Source organism: Engraulis encrasicolus, chromosome 12 (genome assembly GCF_034702125.1).
Source record: "Engraulis encrasicolus isolate BLACKSEA-1 chromosome 12, IST_EnEncr_1.0, whole genome shotgun sequence".
Taxonomy (NCBI): domain Eukaryota; kingdom Metazoa; phylum Chordata; class Actinopteri; order Clupeiformes; family Engraulidae; genus Engraulis; species Engraulis encrasicolus.
The window spans coordinates 37,403,958-37,418,774 of record NC_085868.1 but is presented as its reverse complement, the minus strand read 5'-3'; the positions used below and the strand labels follow the sequence as shown (position 1 = coordinate 37,418,774).

Below are 14,817 nucleotides of genomic sequence, written 5' to 3'. Positions count from 1 at the left end.
CTCTCTCTCACACACACACACACACACACACACACACACACACACACAGACACACATACACACACGGGCGCATGCAATCACACAGCAGCACGCGCTTAGGCAAACACACGCTTCCCGAATAATATTGCAACTCAGTTGACACATAGCTGATTACAGTCTGGGGGGGAGAATCCTTTTTAAACGCTGCAGAAAGCTATCGCCAACAAAGCAAACACTCCCACAGATACCCATCAGTTGGCCTACACACGCACACACGCACGCATGCGCGCGCACACACACACACACACACGCATGCGCGCACACACACACACACACACACACACACACACACACACACACACACACACACACACACACACACACACACACACACACACACACACACACACCTATACACCTATTCACCGTTTCACACATACACACCATTCGTCGTTTCTCTGTCAAGCACACACACACACACACACACACACACACACACACACACACACACACACACACACACACACACACACACACACACACACACACACACACACACACACACACACACACACACACAGAGCTTCTCCCAGCATCCCCCTTGAGGAGAAGTCCGGTCCTTATGGAGAGGCAAGGAGCAGCAGCCCATCTGTTACAGGAGAAGGGAGGGAGAGAGAAGAAGGGAGGGAGAGAGGGAGAGAAGGAGAGAGAAGGAGGCAGGTGAGGGTGAGGAGGTAAAGAGGGAACACAGTGGGAGGTGGGTGGAGAGAAGATGAAGGAGGAGAGAGAGAGAAAAAGAGAGGGGGAGAGAAAGGGGGGGCAACAAGGGAAGGAGGCGGGTGAGGAGGTGAAGAGACAGAGCAGTGGGCCTGTGAAGGTGGGTGGAGAGAGGTAGAGAGAGAGAGAGAGAGAGAGAGAGAGAGAGAGAGAGAGAGAGAGAGACAGAGAGAGAGAGATAGAGAGAGAGAAAGAGAAAACAGGTAGAGTGGTGGAGGTGTTTGGAGAAAAGATGAAGGGAGAAAGAGTGAGATAGAGAGAGTGATAGAAGGAAGGATGAGAGGTAAACGAGCAGAAAGAGCAGGTACTAGAAGTGGGAGATGAGGACGTGAAGGTGGAGGTGGAGAAGATGGGGATGGATGGAGGAACACAGATGGAGAGCGAGAGAGAAAGGAGATGGGGATTTAAGGAGGGAGGGCTTGTGGAGGTGGGAGAAGAGGTGATGACGGGAGAGACAGAGAGAGAGAGAGAGAGAGAGAGAGAGAGAGAGAGAGAGAGAGAGAGAGAGAGAGAGAGAGAGAGAGAGAGAGAAAGACCGAGAGAGAGAGCGAGAGCGAGAGAGAGAAAGAGAGAGAGAGAGAGAGAGAGAGAGAGATAGCGAGAGAGAGAGAGAGAGAGAGAGAGAGAGAGAGAGAGAGAGAGAGAGAGAGAGAGAGAGGTGAGGATGTACTGTGAAGAGGGAGGGCAGTGTGGGCTTGTGGAGGGGTCGGAAGAGAAGATGAGAGAGAGGGAGAGGGGGAGAGAGAGAGAGAGAGAGAGAGAGAGAGAGAGAGAGAGAGAGAGAGAGAGAGAGAGAGACAAAGAGAAAGAGAGAGAGAGCAGGTGTAGTGCTGGTGGTGGTGAGGTGTCGATAGTTAGCCTAGCCAGTGGAGGCTCACCTCGACAGCCAGCTCGTTTAGGACGACAGCTGCTCACCTTCATGATAGCTATGTACGTATTTCTCAAACGTTGCTCGTTGTTGTGTCGTTTGGTGTGTGTGTGTGTGTGTGCGTATGTGTGCGTGCGTGTGTGTGCGCGCACGTGTGTGTGTGTGTGTGCACGCATGTGTGTGTGTGTATAACATTTTGTTTCTATTCTGTGTGTGTGTGTGCGTGTGTGTGTGTGTGTGTGTGTGTGTGTGTGTGTGTGTGTGTGTGTGTACATGTGCATGCAGGTGTGTGTGTGTGTGTGTATATATTTGCGGACAGTATACACACTAACCACATGAGTATACTCAGACTCTGTAATCCAGTTAAAGCGTGAGGAGGAGGAGGAGGAAAAACAGAATTGAAAGAAAAAAAAAAGAAATGAAAAAAAGAAAAACGATTGAATGGACTGGCTGCCGGACTGGAGATGAGTCATGCTGGTTGTAGTTTCCTGTTTTTCTTGTCTCCTTCCTCTTGCCTGGCTTCCCCCATATCTCCCCCCCCCTCTCTCTCTCTCTCTCTCTCTCTCTCTCTCTCTCTCTCTTTCTCTCCCTCTCTTTCTCTCTCTCTCAAATCAAATCAAATCAAATCAAACAAAGCTTTATTAGCATGAATGATGCAATCATTGTTGCTAAAGCTGATACAGAAGAAAAACAATATATATATATATATATTAAAAAAATGTATTTTTTTTTTTAAAGGAAAAGGAATGAAAAACAATAACAAATGTCTTTCATTAAACTAATGCAAATATTAAAATGAAACAAGTGAAATAATTGTGTTAAATTAAACATAAATGAAATTATTCTTAAGGAAACTAACCATGTAGGCCATGTATATAATCTATATTTTTTATTTCGGTACTCATACATAAATACATAGGCCTACATGCTTATACGTGCACATACATACAAAATATTGTTCAAACATCTCTTAACTGGTGGCATGTCATTAAGTAATCTGCTGCTAAACAGCAATAGTTGATGTCTTCTCCCAATAATATAAATATCATGTCCTTTATTGACAGGTTGTCAAAATTGGGTATTTTTGTTCTCAGCATATTAAAGAATACCTGTCTTGTGGCAGTGTATTTGGAACAGTGAATTAAGAAGTGTTCTTCATTTTCGATCATGTTTATACAATATACACAGGTTCTCCTTTCTCTCGGTAGCCACGTTTTGTGGTGTCTTCCCTTTTCAATGTTCAAATTGTGGTCACTTATTCTATATTTCGTCATGAGTCTTCTTTTTTTTCTTTCTCTAACTTGTAGTAAATATGGCGCTAGACAGTATGGTCTCTCTAAAGCCCTGTATATGTCTAGTTTCTGATTATTTTTTATTTCATTCTCCCAAAATTCCAGATACTGATTTTTGTTTGTTTTGTCTATATCTATAAGTAAAGATTTTGTAATATGGCTTAAGTGTGTTATCTTGTTCTTATATGCTATTTTAAAGAGGACGTCATTTTCTGTGGCCAACTTATGATGAAAGGCCTTTAGATGATATGATGTAGAGTTGCTATGAGCTAGGTGTAGCCAGAATTTAGATGCTCTTTTATTGACCTCAATAGAAAGCGGAAACCTCCCCAGTTCTGCTCGGCATGCCATGTTAGATGATGTTCTGTGTACCCCTAATATGTCTTTGCAGAACTGAATATGAAATAGTTCTGTTGGGCCTTTGTCCCATTGTCTATGGTCTATACTGAGTTGAGCCCCCCAGATCTCACTACCATAGAGTGCAATCGGTTTGATGACAGTGTCAAATAGTTTAAGCCAAATTTTAATTGGTGGGTCAAATTTATATAGCTTTTTCTTTATTGCATAATATGCTCTTTGAGCCTTTTCGGCTAGCTGTTTTGGTGCTTGATCAAATTTTCCTGTTTTTGAAATAGAAAGTCCTAAATAATTGTAATTTGCTACTTGCTCTATGATAGTTTGTCCAATTCTAAAATCTGTTTCTTTCGTGGCTGCTGAGTACTTTTGGAATGTCATCACTTTTGTTTTTTCAGTATTAATAGATAGTGCCCATTTTTTACAATAAGAATTCAATTGGTCAAGATTTGTTTGTAGTCCCTCTCTTGTTGGTGATAATATCACTAAGTCGTCTGCAAAGAGGAGGCATTTAATAATTGTGTCTTGCAACTTAATCCCTGGGCATGTTGACTGGTCAATGGTGTTTGCCAGGTCATTAATAAAGATGTTATAAAGTATAGGGCTTAAGCTGCTGCCTTGCCTGACGCCTCTACCTTGTTTTAAAGAATTCTGTTCTTTTATCTTTGATTTTTACACAGCATTGATTGTGTTGGTACATATCTTTTATTAAGGTGTAAACATTCCCTGTTATGCCACTCTCTATGATTTTTAGTTGCATACCTGTATGTGAGATGGTGTCAAACGCTTTTTTGAAGTCAACAAAACATGCATATATCCTTCCCTTTGGTTTTTTAACATGATGTTCTAGCAGTGTATTGAGTGTGTAGATATGATCAGTTGTCCGGAATTTTGGGAGGAAGCCTATCTGGCTTTTGTTCAGGGTATTGTTTTTTTCTAATAAGGTGAGAATTCTAGATTTTAAGATGTTGCACAATATGTTTCCCAGGATGCTTGCAACACATATTCCCCTATAATTTTCAGGATTCATTTGATCTCCTTTCTTAAATACTGGGGTTATAAAACCTTTATTCCACATTGTGGGGAAGCAACCAGACCTTATAACTAGATTGTATAATTTGAGTATGGCTTTTCGTGCAAGTGGGGTGCTATTTTTTAACATTTCTGGTGAGACATAGTCAATTCCAACTGCTTTTCCATTTTTCAGGGCATTAATTTGTTTGCTGAGTTCATGTAGTAAGATGGGGTGGTCTAGTTCACATTGGTAAGACACTAGTTTTTCTTTTTCTTGTAATTGTTTAAGAATCTTTAATTGTTCTTTGTTTATTGGGTCATCTTTGGATGTGTAAAGCTCTTCAAAATATTGTTTCCATATTTTCCCATTTGTTAGTGGTAGTGGGTTATTTTTCTTGGAGTTGTCCAATTTGTGCCATAAGTTCCAAAAGGAGTTATTATCAATAGCATCTTCAATCTGATCTAGTTTGGATGACATGAACTCAGTTTTCTTTAATCGGAGGAGTTTTTTGTAATGTTTCAGAGCAGTGATGTATTCCAAGCGAATATCTTCATTTGCAGGATCTCTATGTTTCCTATTTGATAGTCCTCTTAGAATATGTTTTGCTCTGAAACATTCACTGTCAAACCAATCCTCCTTTGTATGTTTTATCTTTCTACATGTATGTGCTTGCCTCTCTTCTATAACACCTGACAATCTTGCTATCTGGAGGAATATACCGGTTACCTCATCAACCGCTAAATTAATGGATTGACGATCCGTGGTGTGGGAAGTGAATAAGAAATTATAAAAAAGGTTTTCTATAAAAATGGTTTTTGAACACTCAGCATATCGCAGTGGGCTATCTGTGTTCCACCTATATTTGTATTGGAGTGGTATAAGTCTTGTGTTGTCAGGTTTTATAGGCTTTTTTTCTATGTCCAGTAGAATTTTAATTTGACAGTGATCAGAAAGTGCCAACTGTGGCATGACCATGAATGCCTTGATTTTATTGTGAGGCAGATCTGTTATTGCGTAATCAATAACACTGTTACCAAGGTGAGAACAGTATGTGTGTCTTCCTAAAAAATCACCAGATGTTCTGCCATTGACAATATAGACCCCAAGGTTTTTGCACATTTGCAGTAATTTCTTTCCACTTTTGTTGGTTATTGTATCAAAGCTTTCTCTTTTTCTAAGTGTTTCTGTGTGAATAGCACTTAGTTCAGATATGTGATCGTCACCAACTGTAGATATAAAATCTTTATCCCTTCCGGTTCTTGCATTGAAGTCACCACAAATCAGGGTATAGCCCTTTGTTTGAAAATGTAGTATTTCATTTTGAAGTTTTTCAAATGCATTTTCTTCACAATATGGTGAATTTGGTGGTGGTATGTATATGGCACATAAAAACAGGGGTTGATTATAGGTTGTGTTGTCACTTATCTTTAGCCATATATGATATTTTCCTTTTTTGATTAATTGAATCTGCTGGGTCAAGTTCTCCTTATACCATATTATGATGCCCCCAGAGAGCCGGCCATTTTTTGCCTTGGGCTGCTTTAGAGGTGGGATGACCAGTGTATTGTAATTACATGGGCAGTTAGAAGCATTGTTCTTGTCTGACCAGGTTTCTGTTAAAATAACTATATCTATATTTTTAATTGATGACATGAAATAAGGATCTGCTGTTTTTAAACCAAAAGTAGATGAATGTAAGCCTTGAATATTCCAGGCAAGTATGCTTAAAGACATGTTAATATGTTGAATTGGATGTTCTTACAGTGGAACTTAACTTAAACTTAAATATACTCAACTTGACTAAATCAAGTAACACATCTAATGTTATTTAAACATTCTTTAACTTAACTAAATCAAGTAACATATCTAATGTTTCACTATAAGAAATGCTTTGCTATACTTGAACTTCACTTAAAATATTTAAAAAAATAAGAAGAAGAAGAAAAAAGAAAAGAGTGAAATTAAAAGTTAAAATAAAATGAAGGTAGCATAAAATGAGTATACATGTGTACATACTGTTGTGGTTGATTAGATGAGTAGCTTTGAACAGATCAGTGCCAGCATGTCTCTAATTTGGTTACTCGTGTCTTCTGTCTGTGATGGATTTGCAACTGTAGCTGAGTAAGTGCACTGAGTGTCTTTAGGTGCACTGGTTGCAATGATGTTCATTCTCTGTGTCCCAAACACAGAATCATGGCTTTGATTGTTCATTGTTCTGTTTTTTTGGCTCTGATCTTCCTCAATAGGTGTCTGGAACATTTTTGGATTTTCACTTTCAATACGGTCCAATGCTATATCCTTCATTGCTTTTGCCATTATTCTAATGCCATTTTTATCTAGGTGGATATGATCAAACATGTGCTCAAGACGGATGTTTGGATACTCCACCAGGTTTAGCTGTGGAGTGGTCGAGCAAAGCTGTTGGAGGCCTTTGTTAGAGGTCCAACCGGTCCAACCTCTCTCCCTCGCTCTCGCTCTCTCTCCTTCCCCTTTCATGTCCCCCCTGTCACTCCTCTCTCTGTCTCTCTCTGTCTCTGTCTCTGTCTCTGTCTCTGTCTCTGTCTCTGTCTCTGTCTCTGTCTCTCTCTCTCTCTCTCTGTCTCTCTCTCTCTCTGTCTCTCTCTCTCTCTCTCTGTCTCTCTCTGTCTCTCTCTCTCTCTCTCTCTCTCTCTCTCTCTCTCTCTCTCTCTCTCTCTCTGTCTCTCTCTGTCTGCCTCCCCCGCTCAGGGACGGAGGGATAGTGGGTGTAAATTGGAGAGGGGGTGGCATGGGGATGGGGATTGGTTTGGGGGACTTTTGTTGCCTGTGTTATTCTGATAGGCTGGGTGATGATGCTCAGGTGAATGTGTGTGTGTGTGCGTGTGTGTGTGTGCGTGTGCGTTCGTCCGTGCATGCGTCCGTGCGTGTGAGAGAGAGAGAGAGAGAGAGAGAGAGAGAGAGAGAGAGAGAGAGAGAGAGAGAGAGAGAGAGAAATGGTGACCGTGTGTGTGTATTTAGGATTGGGGGATGGTAGAAGTGTGAATGTGTGCAGGTGTATGTGTGGGAGGATGGATGTGAACAGAACTGTGCTTCATGTGTGCTTGTGAGCCGGGAATGGTGTGTGTGTGTGTGTGTGTGCGTGTGCATGTGCGTGTGCGTGTGTGTGTACTGCATCTTTGTGATTGTGTGTTGTTTGTCCTCTCTTTAACCCTCCCGCTCGTTTGCTTGCTGCCTTCCCCAGGTGAGAAGCCGTACAAGTGCTCTTGGGAGGGCTGCGAGTGGCGCTTTGCCCGGAGCGACGAGCTGACGCGGCACTACCGCAAACACACCGGCGCCAAGCCCTTCAAGTGCAACCACTGCGACAGGTGAGGCCATGTGGAATACACAGGCGCACACACACACACACACACACACACACACACACACATGCATGCATGCACGCACACACGCACACACGCGCACACACACACAGGTGAGGTTGCATGGAGTACATGCATGCACACACGCATGCGTGCACACAAACACACACACACACAGGTGAGGTCACATGGAATATAGTATGCAAACACACACACACACACACACACACACACACACACACACACACACACACACACACACACACACACACCTGCTCGCACGTGCAAAAAATAATACCATCCCCCACACATGCTTCTCACACAAAATACACATCATCCTCCACTCCAGCACACCCACTCACATTCATACAATACGTACACACACACACACACACACACACACACACACACACACACACACACACACACACACACACACACACACACACACACACACACACACACACACACACACACAAACACACACACACACACACACACACACACACACACACACACACACACACACACACACACAGAGACTCACAGACCTAGACACATACCTGCCCACATGCGCTCACACACAGACTCACATTCATAGCACATCCATTTCCAAACACGCACATGCAAAACGTCTCTATCTCACACATGCTATACGGGGGAGCTCGCACACAATCTTTTTTACTCTCACGCTTGCTTACACAACATAGCAGACATACAGTACACTTAACCTTAAATGACTAGAGCTGTTTTGCATTTCAGCACACAACTTTTATTTGCAAATTACACAACAGAGTATTGATTGCAGATACTTGTGTGTACAACTGCACTGTACAATTGCTTGATTTTTTTATTTTATTTTACCTTTGTTTATTCGTGGAACAAATCACATTGAGATAAATATCTCTTTTACCGTACAAGTGAGCCATAGCCAAGGTAGCAGCAAACAAGACAGTGTGCAGAAAAAGGTCAGAAATTAAAAACAAGTGCAAACATTTTTGAAAGTGTTTCAATGCTTCAATACTACTAAGTACTAAAACCAGGATATAAGTTTAAGACAAAACAAAAATAGAAATTAAAAACAACTGCAAACAGCTTTGAATGTATGGTTAAGATAAGCTTGAACTGGTTTACTGGTTTGAGTGGTTTTTGAATCTCAGTCCACGCAGTTGAGGCCCAGTTGATAAAAGCAGTTTATATATTTGTAGATTAGACCCTTAGGAGACTACACACATACAAAGGAAGCTGGCTAAGTATAGCCTCATATACAAATAGAAGTCAATGCTTATGCTGCCTAACATGAAGTAATGTCCAGTGCATTCAGACAAGAAAAGATATTTACAGGGTATCCGACTATAGTTTTATAGTAATATATATCTATAAAAAACATAGCGCCAGAAAAGACCTTTTACGGTATGTTTGAGTTGAAAACGTACAAGTTTATGACAACTATGCAATCAGACACATGCAGACATTAGAACCTTCAGACTTTTACTGTGAATACTGCTACCCAGTTACTTTTCACAGTCATATATGACTTCCATCACTGTTACGTTCATTAACTCTGTCGGCTTTACACTTTTTTTGGTCTGTCAGACCGTGAACGTGACTGACCCGAAACCTCACCTTTAATTTAGGGGTGTACCCCCTTCTTGCCCTCTTTCATGCCCCTGCACCCATATCCCCCCTTCCTTTTTTTAACAACATCAAAGGCTTATACAACACTCCGCACTGTCAAAGCTGTCTGGTGTAGTTTTCCGGTTGTCCGGACAAAGAACAGGGGGGGAGAAAAGTTATTTGCATTAATTGGACGTGCAGCGCTGTGCACTGGATCGTTCCTCGTCTGCACTTCACATCACCAGAAGGTTTCTCTCAACCCGCCCTACCCACCCTGCCAATTCCACCCCCGCCCCCCTTTTCGAGTGGCACAGCTGAACATCATTAAGGAGAATAATGGTACAGGAATATGCAGTCAGCAATTTTTGTCCTCTTTCCAGCGGTACAGTTCTCCCTCTCGAAGGCTTACTGTAAGTCCTTTTTTATATATTTTTTTTTTGAGTGGCGCTACAAATTGGGACTTCCATTAAACCGTATCTGTAAAATCTAATTAAAAAATCAACAAAATGCCATCCGCAGATGCTTATGTAATTGTCCAGCGCCGTGAATCTGCTATGACATAAAAACGTAGACAAGCATGGAAGCCACACACCTGGTTTGGTTTAGAGAAGACACACGCTGTCGTACAAACAAGCACAGATGGATATGCACACACTCAGCATGGCACGTATGCACACACACACACACATGCACACACACTCAGACACACACACACACACACACAGACACACACACACACACACACAGACACATGTGCATGCCTCGCCACACACATGCACACATGCTAAGAATGTCTTCTCTATTTCTGAGCTTGCGTGTGTGCTGTGTTTGTGTGTGTCAGCCCCCCGCGCCCCTGCGTTGACTGATAGATTGCTTAGCCTAGCTGACACCCCCACTAACATACCCTATCTCCGGGTGCCACTGCAAATTCCTGTCTAACTCGGCACCAAAGGCTAGAAATACTCCCAAAGACAGATTCGTCTTAGCTCTGGATGAGGCTATTTTCTCGCTAGTCTCTGCTAGAAAATCCTTCTGTAGAGAAAGAAAGAAATTCCGCCTAAATCACAGCTTTATAAACAAAATAAGCAAGTAAATTGCTTTCATCTTAACTAATAGCACCGTGAGCGACAGCTGTGTTTACACTTATTTCTATAATAAGGCTTTTGAAACGCTTCCTCTTTTATTCCAGCGGGGGCCTCCCTGTCGTTTTTAGCTTGTCATGCTAATGCTAGGTCTGCTTTTAGCCTCTAATGCTAATCTAATGATGTGTCGCGTATCAGATGTCGTCTCCCCTCGCTCGTCACTCAACTGGGTTGCTAAGCAAGAACACCTGGGATCCGGGTGCTGATTGATGTCCGGCTTCATCAAGCCAACCCTGCAGACACACGCAGACACACACGCGCACACACACACACACACACACACACACACACACACACACACACACACACGCGCACACACACACACACACACACACAAAGAAGAACAAAAAAAGAAGAAAAAGAAGAAGTGAACTGTAGAGTAGGAAAGACAGATGAACAGCACAAGTCGATGAGCCATGAGGCCCCTTTTGTCCCCACGTCACTGCTGCACCTGAGGCAGGCAGACTGTCACACACACACACACACACACACACACACACACACACACACACACACACACACGCACTCACACACACACACACACACACACGCACTCACACACACACACACACACACACGCACTCACACACACACACACACACACACACACACGCACTCACACACACACACACACACACACACGCACGCACGCACGCACGCACGCACGCACGCACGCACGCACGCACGCACACACACACACACACGCGCACACGCGCACACACACACACACACACCCACACACGCGCGCGCGCTCGCACACACACACACACACACACACACACACACACACACACACACACATCATTTAGGAGGAATCAGGATTGAGGAAAGGGGGGATAGGAGAAAGGGGGGAATGGGGGTAAAGACTAAAGGGGGAGACTCTCTCTCTCTCTCTCTCTCTCTCTCTCTCTCTCTCTCTCTCTCTCTCTCTCTCTCTCTCTCTCTCTCTCTCTTTACTGTACCCCTGGCCCTGATGACAGGGAAAGGGGGAATGGGGTAAAGGGTAAGAGGGGAGATTCTTTCTCTCTCTCTCTCTCCTCTTTGGTCTTTTCTTCACCCCCCTCTTCTCTCTCCCCCTTCACTGTACTCGTGGCCCTCGTGGCGGTCGCCAAAGGGCAGGAGGGTCTGTCGCAGAGTTCATCTTAACTCATCCTTCTTTTGATGTACACACACACACACACACACACACACAACAAGCGATGAAGACAAGACACCACACACACACACACACACACACACACTATGAGACCAGAACACAACACACACACACTTCGGCAACAAGCAACAACAAAAAAGAAATCTCTTCACGGTGATTAGCACGTGGAGTGTCTACATCAAAACCAAAAGGGGCCCATCCCTCTCCCTTGTGATCCAAGCTGTTCCCCCACCCCTCCATACATCCTCAGGGACAACATTGTTGTGCAGTCACGGAGGGAGCCAGGGAGAGGAGGCAGAGAAGGGAGGGGAGGGGAGGGGAGGGAGAAGAGTCAGGAGGGAGAGGAGTCAGGATGGAGAGCTGGGAGGGAGAGAGGGAGGGAGGGGTGGGGGTGATCGTAGGTGGAGGAGGAGGAGGTAGAGAGGTGAGGAGGATGGGGGTGGGGGTGGGGAGGGGGGTGGGGGTCTGGTTGGGCAGAGCTAAAGGATTAGCATTAAAATGTAAGTTCAGAAGGATGGCGTGGTGCTGGGCTTGACTGAGCTGGGTTGGGCAAGAGGGGTCGGAAGCAGTGGGGTTTTTTTGGGGCAAGTATGGGGCTTGAAGGGGTGAGTGGTGGTGGTGGTGGTGTGTTTGGGGGGGGGGGGGGGGGGCACTGGTGGGGAACAGCATGGAGAGCGTAGCGAAGGGGAGTAGAGTGGAGTGGAGTGGAGTGGAGTGGAGTGGGTGGGCGAACAGTAAATACAGTAACGGGCCCCGGTGCACAGTTTGCAGCCGGTGCGGCCCGGAGGCTGCTCCACGGATCACGCCTGCTCGGCTGTGCTACGCCTACCGACCCCCCGCCGAGCGGCAGGAGAGAGGGTGGTGACGAGGAGGAGGAGGAGGAGGAGGGAAAGGGGGGGGGGTAATGTGGGGGGGTACAGCTGGTGAGACAGCCTCTGGCATCAACTCACTATGCCATCTGGCCTTAAAAAACACCCCCTCCAACACACTTACACACAAACTTACAGTCAGTTACACACACACACACACACACACACACACACACACACAAATCAACCACCAAATACTACACACACACACACACACACACACACACACACACACACACACACACACACACACACACACACACACACACACACACACACACACACACACACACACACACACACACACACACACACACCAACCTCTCTCAACCAAAGCACTTTTGCTTCTTGAGGCTGCTCAGGGGGGCTCAGGCAGCCAGCATAAGACAGGATGGAGTCACGTGACCCCCGCAGCACCATGTGTCGGCTGCTTTAAAAGGCGCTGGTCAGTTTGCATGTGACATATGGCGCGGGCTCTAATGCGTGACACCTTTCACTGTAAAAAGCTCTGATTCCGGTTCAGGTTTCTTTCCCCCCCCCTCCCTTTACAGCTAATGATGCGCAAGGGGACCGGGCACATGGGAATTATGAACCCCCCCCCCCCCCCCCCCCCCCTTTAAGCTTTTAGAGAAAGGATCAGATCAGAATACTGAACTAAATTAAACATCAGATCCCGTTAAGATAAATCAGCAGGAAACAGGTCTAGACAGGGGTATAATGGAGGGTAAACGCAAGTAAATAGAGTCGAAACACCTTCAAATGTTTCAGGAAAAGACTTTATCCACCGCTTAGTACAAAAGCATCTAGCGTGACGGTTGAAACGTGTTTTGGATGTTCTGTTTTGTTTGAAGCATCTTGTGTTTTACTGTGTGTTAAGGTCTAAGTGATCACTGTAGTTTCACCTCTACAGCCATAGGTACATTTAAAAAGTCTAAGAGCGAGTTTGGTTCTGTTAATAGATTTCACACTCTTTAGACAGAACTGGAAATCGTTCTAAGGTCATTTCATGCAGAGGAAAGCACTTACTTTGTTAGACCTTCTGTAAAAAAAAAAAAAAAAAACTTAAATAGAGGTAAGGTGCGGTGAAGGTCAACCAACCATGTAGGAGCAGTTTTGTGAGCAGATGACGAAGGCCATGGGTCCTTTCACATGGCCGCTAAAGCTAGAATGAAAATCTACAGGAAATAATAGCACATGCTCTTAGTCCTGCAGCTACCACTGCCGGTGTATGTGATTTGTGCTCACCGCTGCTGCTGGCGTCAATGTGCACACTACACTCCTCCGAAAAAGCCCTCCTGCCTTTTATGGTGCTGAAATTCATGGCTGTGGGGAGATCAAACACTTTTTTTTTCCAAGCGACTCCTCGTCAGCTCTCATCGGTCCGTCATTTTTAATAAACAGCTGAGGAGAGTGTTTGTGTGTCAACACGCTCATTTAGAGTGGGCCCCATTTTGGAGGGCCCCGTCTATTTCCATTCACAGCACAGCTGCACTTCTTTAAAACCCAGAAGAGGGGGGAAAAAATGTCAATTCCAATTTTTTTTATTTTTTTTTAGCTCTTACGCTTTTGGAATTATGCACACTATTAGCATAGCGTCAACATTGCTGTTGACAGACAGGCGGTCTCCATGGTGACAACTATGCAAGAGCTTTGGAGTGTTCGCTCTCTCTCTCTCTCTCTCTCTCTCTCTCTCTCCTCTCGACACATGGCCAAATTTGCATGTGCAAAAATCAAAAGTCGCCGTCTGCTGTATGTTGCACGTGTCCCGAGCTCTTCATTGAGTTCCTAATATGCAGATTGTTGAGTCTCTCCACTTTCCACTGTCTCCCTTTCCACCAGTCTTTCTTGTCTAACGGCCTATCTTTTTTTTGCTCTTTTTTGTTTCAGGTGTTTCTCACGATCGGACCACTTGGCACTGCATATGAAGAGGCACATCTGAGGATGGAAAAATATGGAGTGCGGGAGAATGCGTGAGAGGGTGAAGAGAGAAGAGGAAACAAGTGAGAGGAGAGAGAAAGGACAAAACTGTAAATGAGAGGGAGAAAGAGAGAGAGAACGTGATGGAACGTATGAAACAGTCATCCTGGCCTCATCTTGAGAGAGAGAGAGAGAGAGAGAGGGAGTGAAAAATGGACACACAAACTTTGATTTAGGTTTTTGAATGCCAAAAAAAATTGAACGAGGACCGAAAACATAAGAAGTGATCAAGTGCTCATGAAACAAAAAAACCTGACTTCTGATCAGCTATGATATGGCCCTTTGAAGAGTTCTCCAGCTTCAATCAGCTTCAAACGGTTATCATGGTTGTTTTTTTTTTCTCTCTCTCTCTCTTACTCATTTTCCCCTTTTGTTTTGGCCAAAGACTTCTTCATCTTCTCCTTCTTCTTCTGGAAGAGGAGGAGTGGTGCAA

The 14,817-nt window shown here is 44.3% G+C and overlaps 1 protein-coding gene across 1 annotated transcript in view; it reads left to right on the top strand.

Moving 5' to 3' along the window:
• Positions 1 to 14,521, top strand: part of klf7a (Kruppel like factor 7a) — a 69,374-nt gene extending 54,853 nt beyond the window's left edge. The window contains exons 3-4 of the mRNA XM_063212124.1: positions 7,506 to 7,629; positions 14,295 to 14,521. Coding sequence (XP_063068194.1) covers positions 7,506 to 7,629; positions 14,295 to 14,346 — 176 coding nt within the window. The 3' untranslated portion in view covers positions 14,347 to 14,521. The remainder of the gene's footprint in view (positions 1 to 7,505; positions 7,630 to 14,294) is intronic.
• The last annotated feature ends 296 nt before the right edge of the window (positions 14,522 to 14,817 follow it).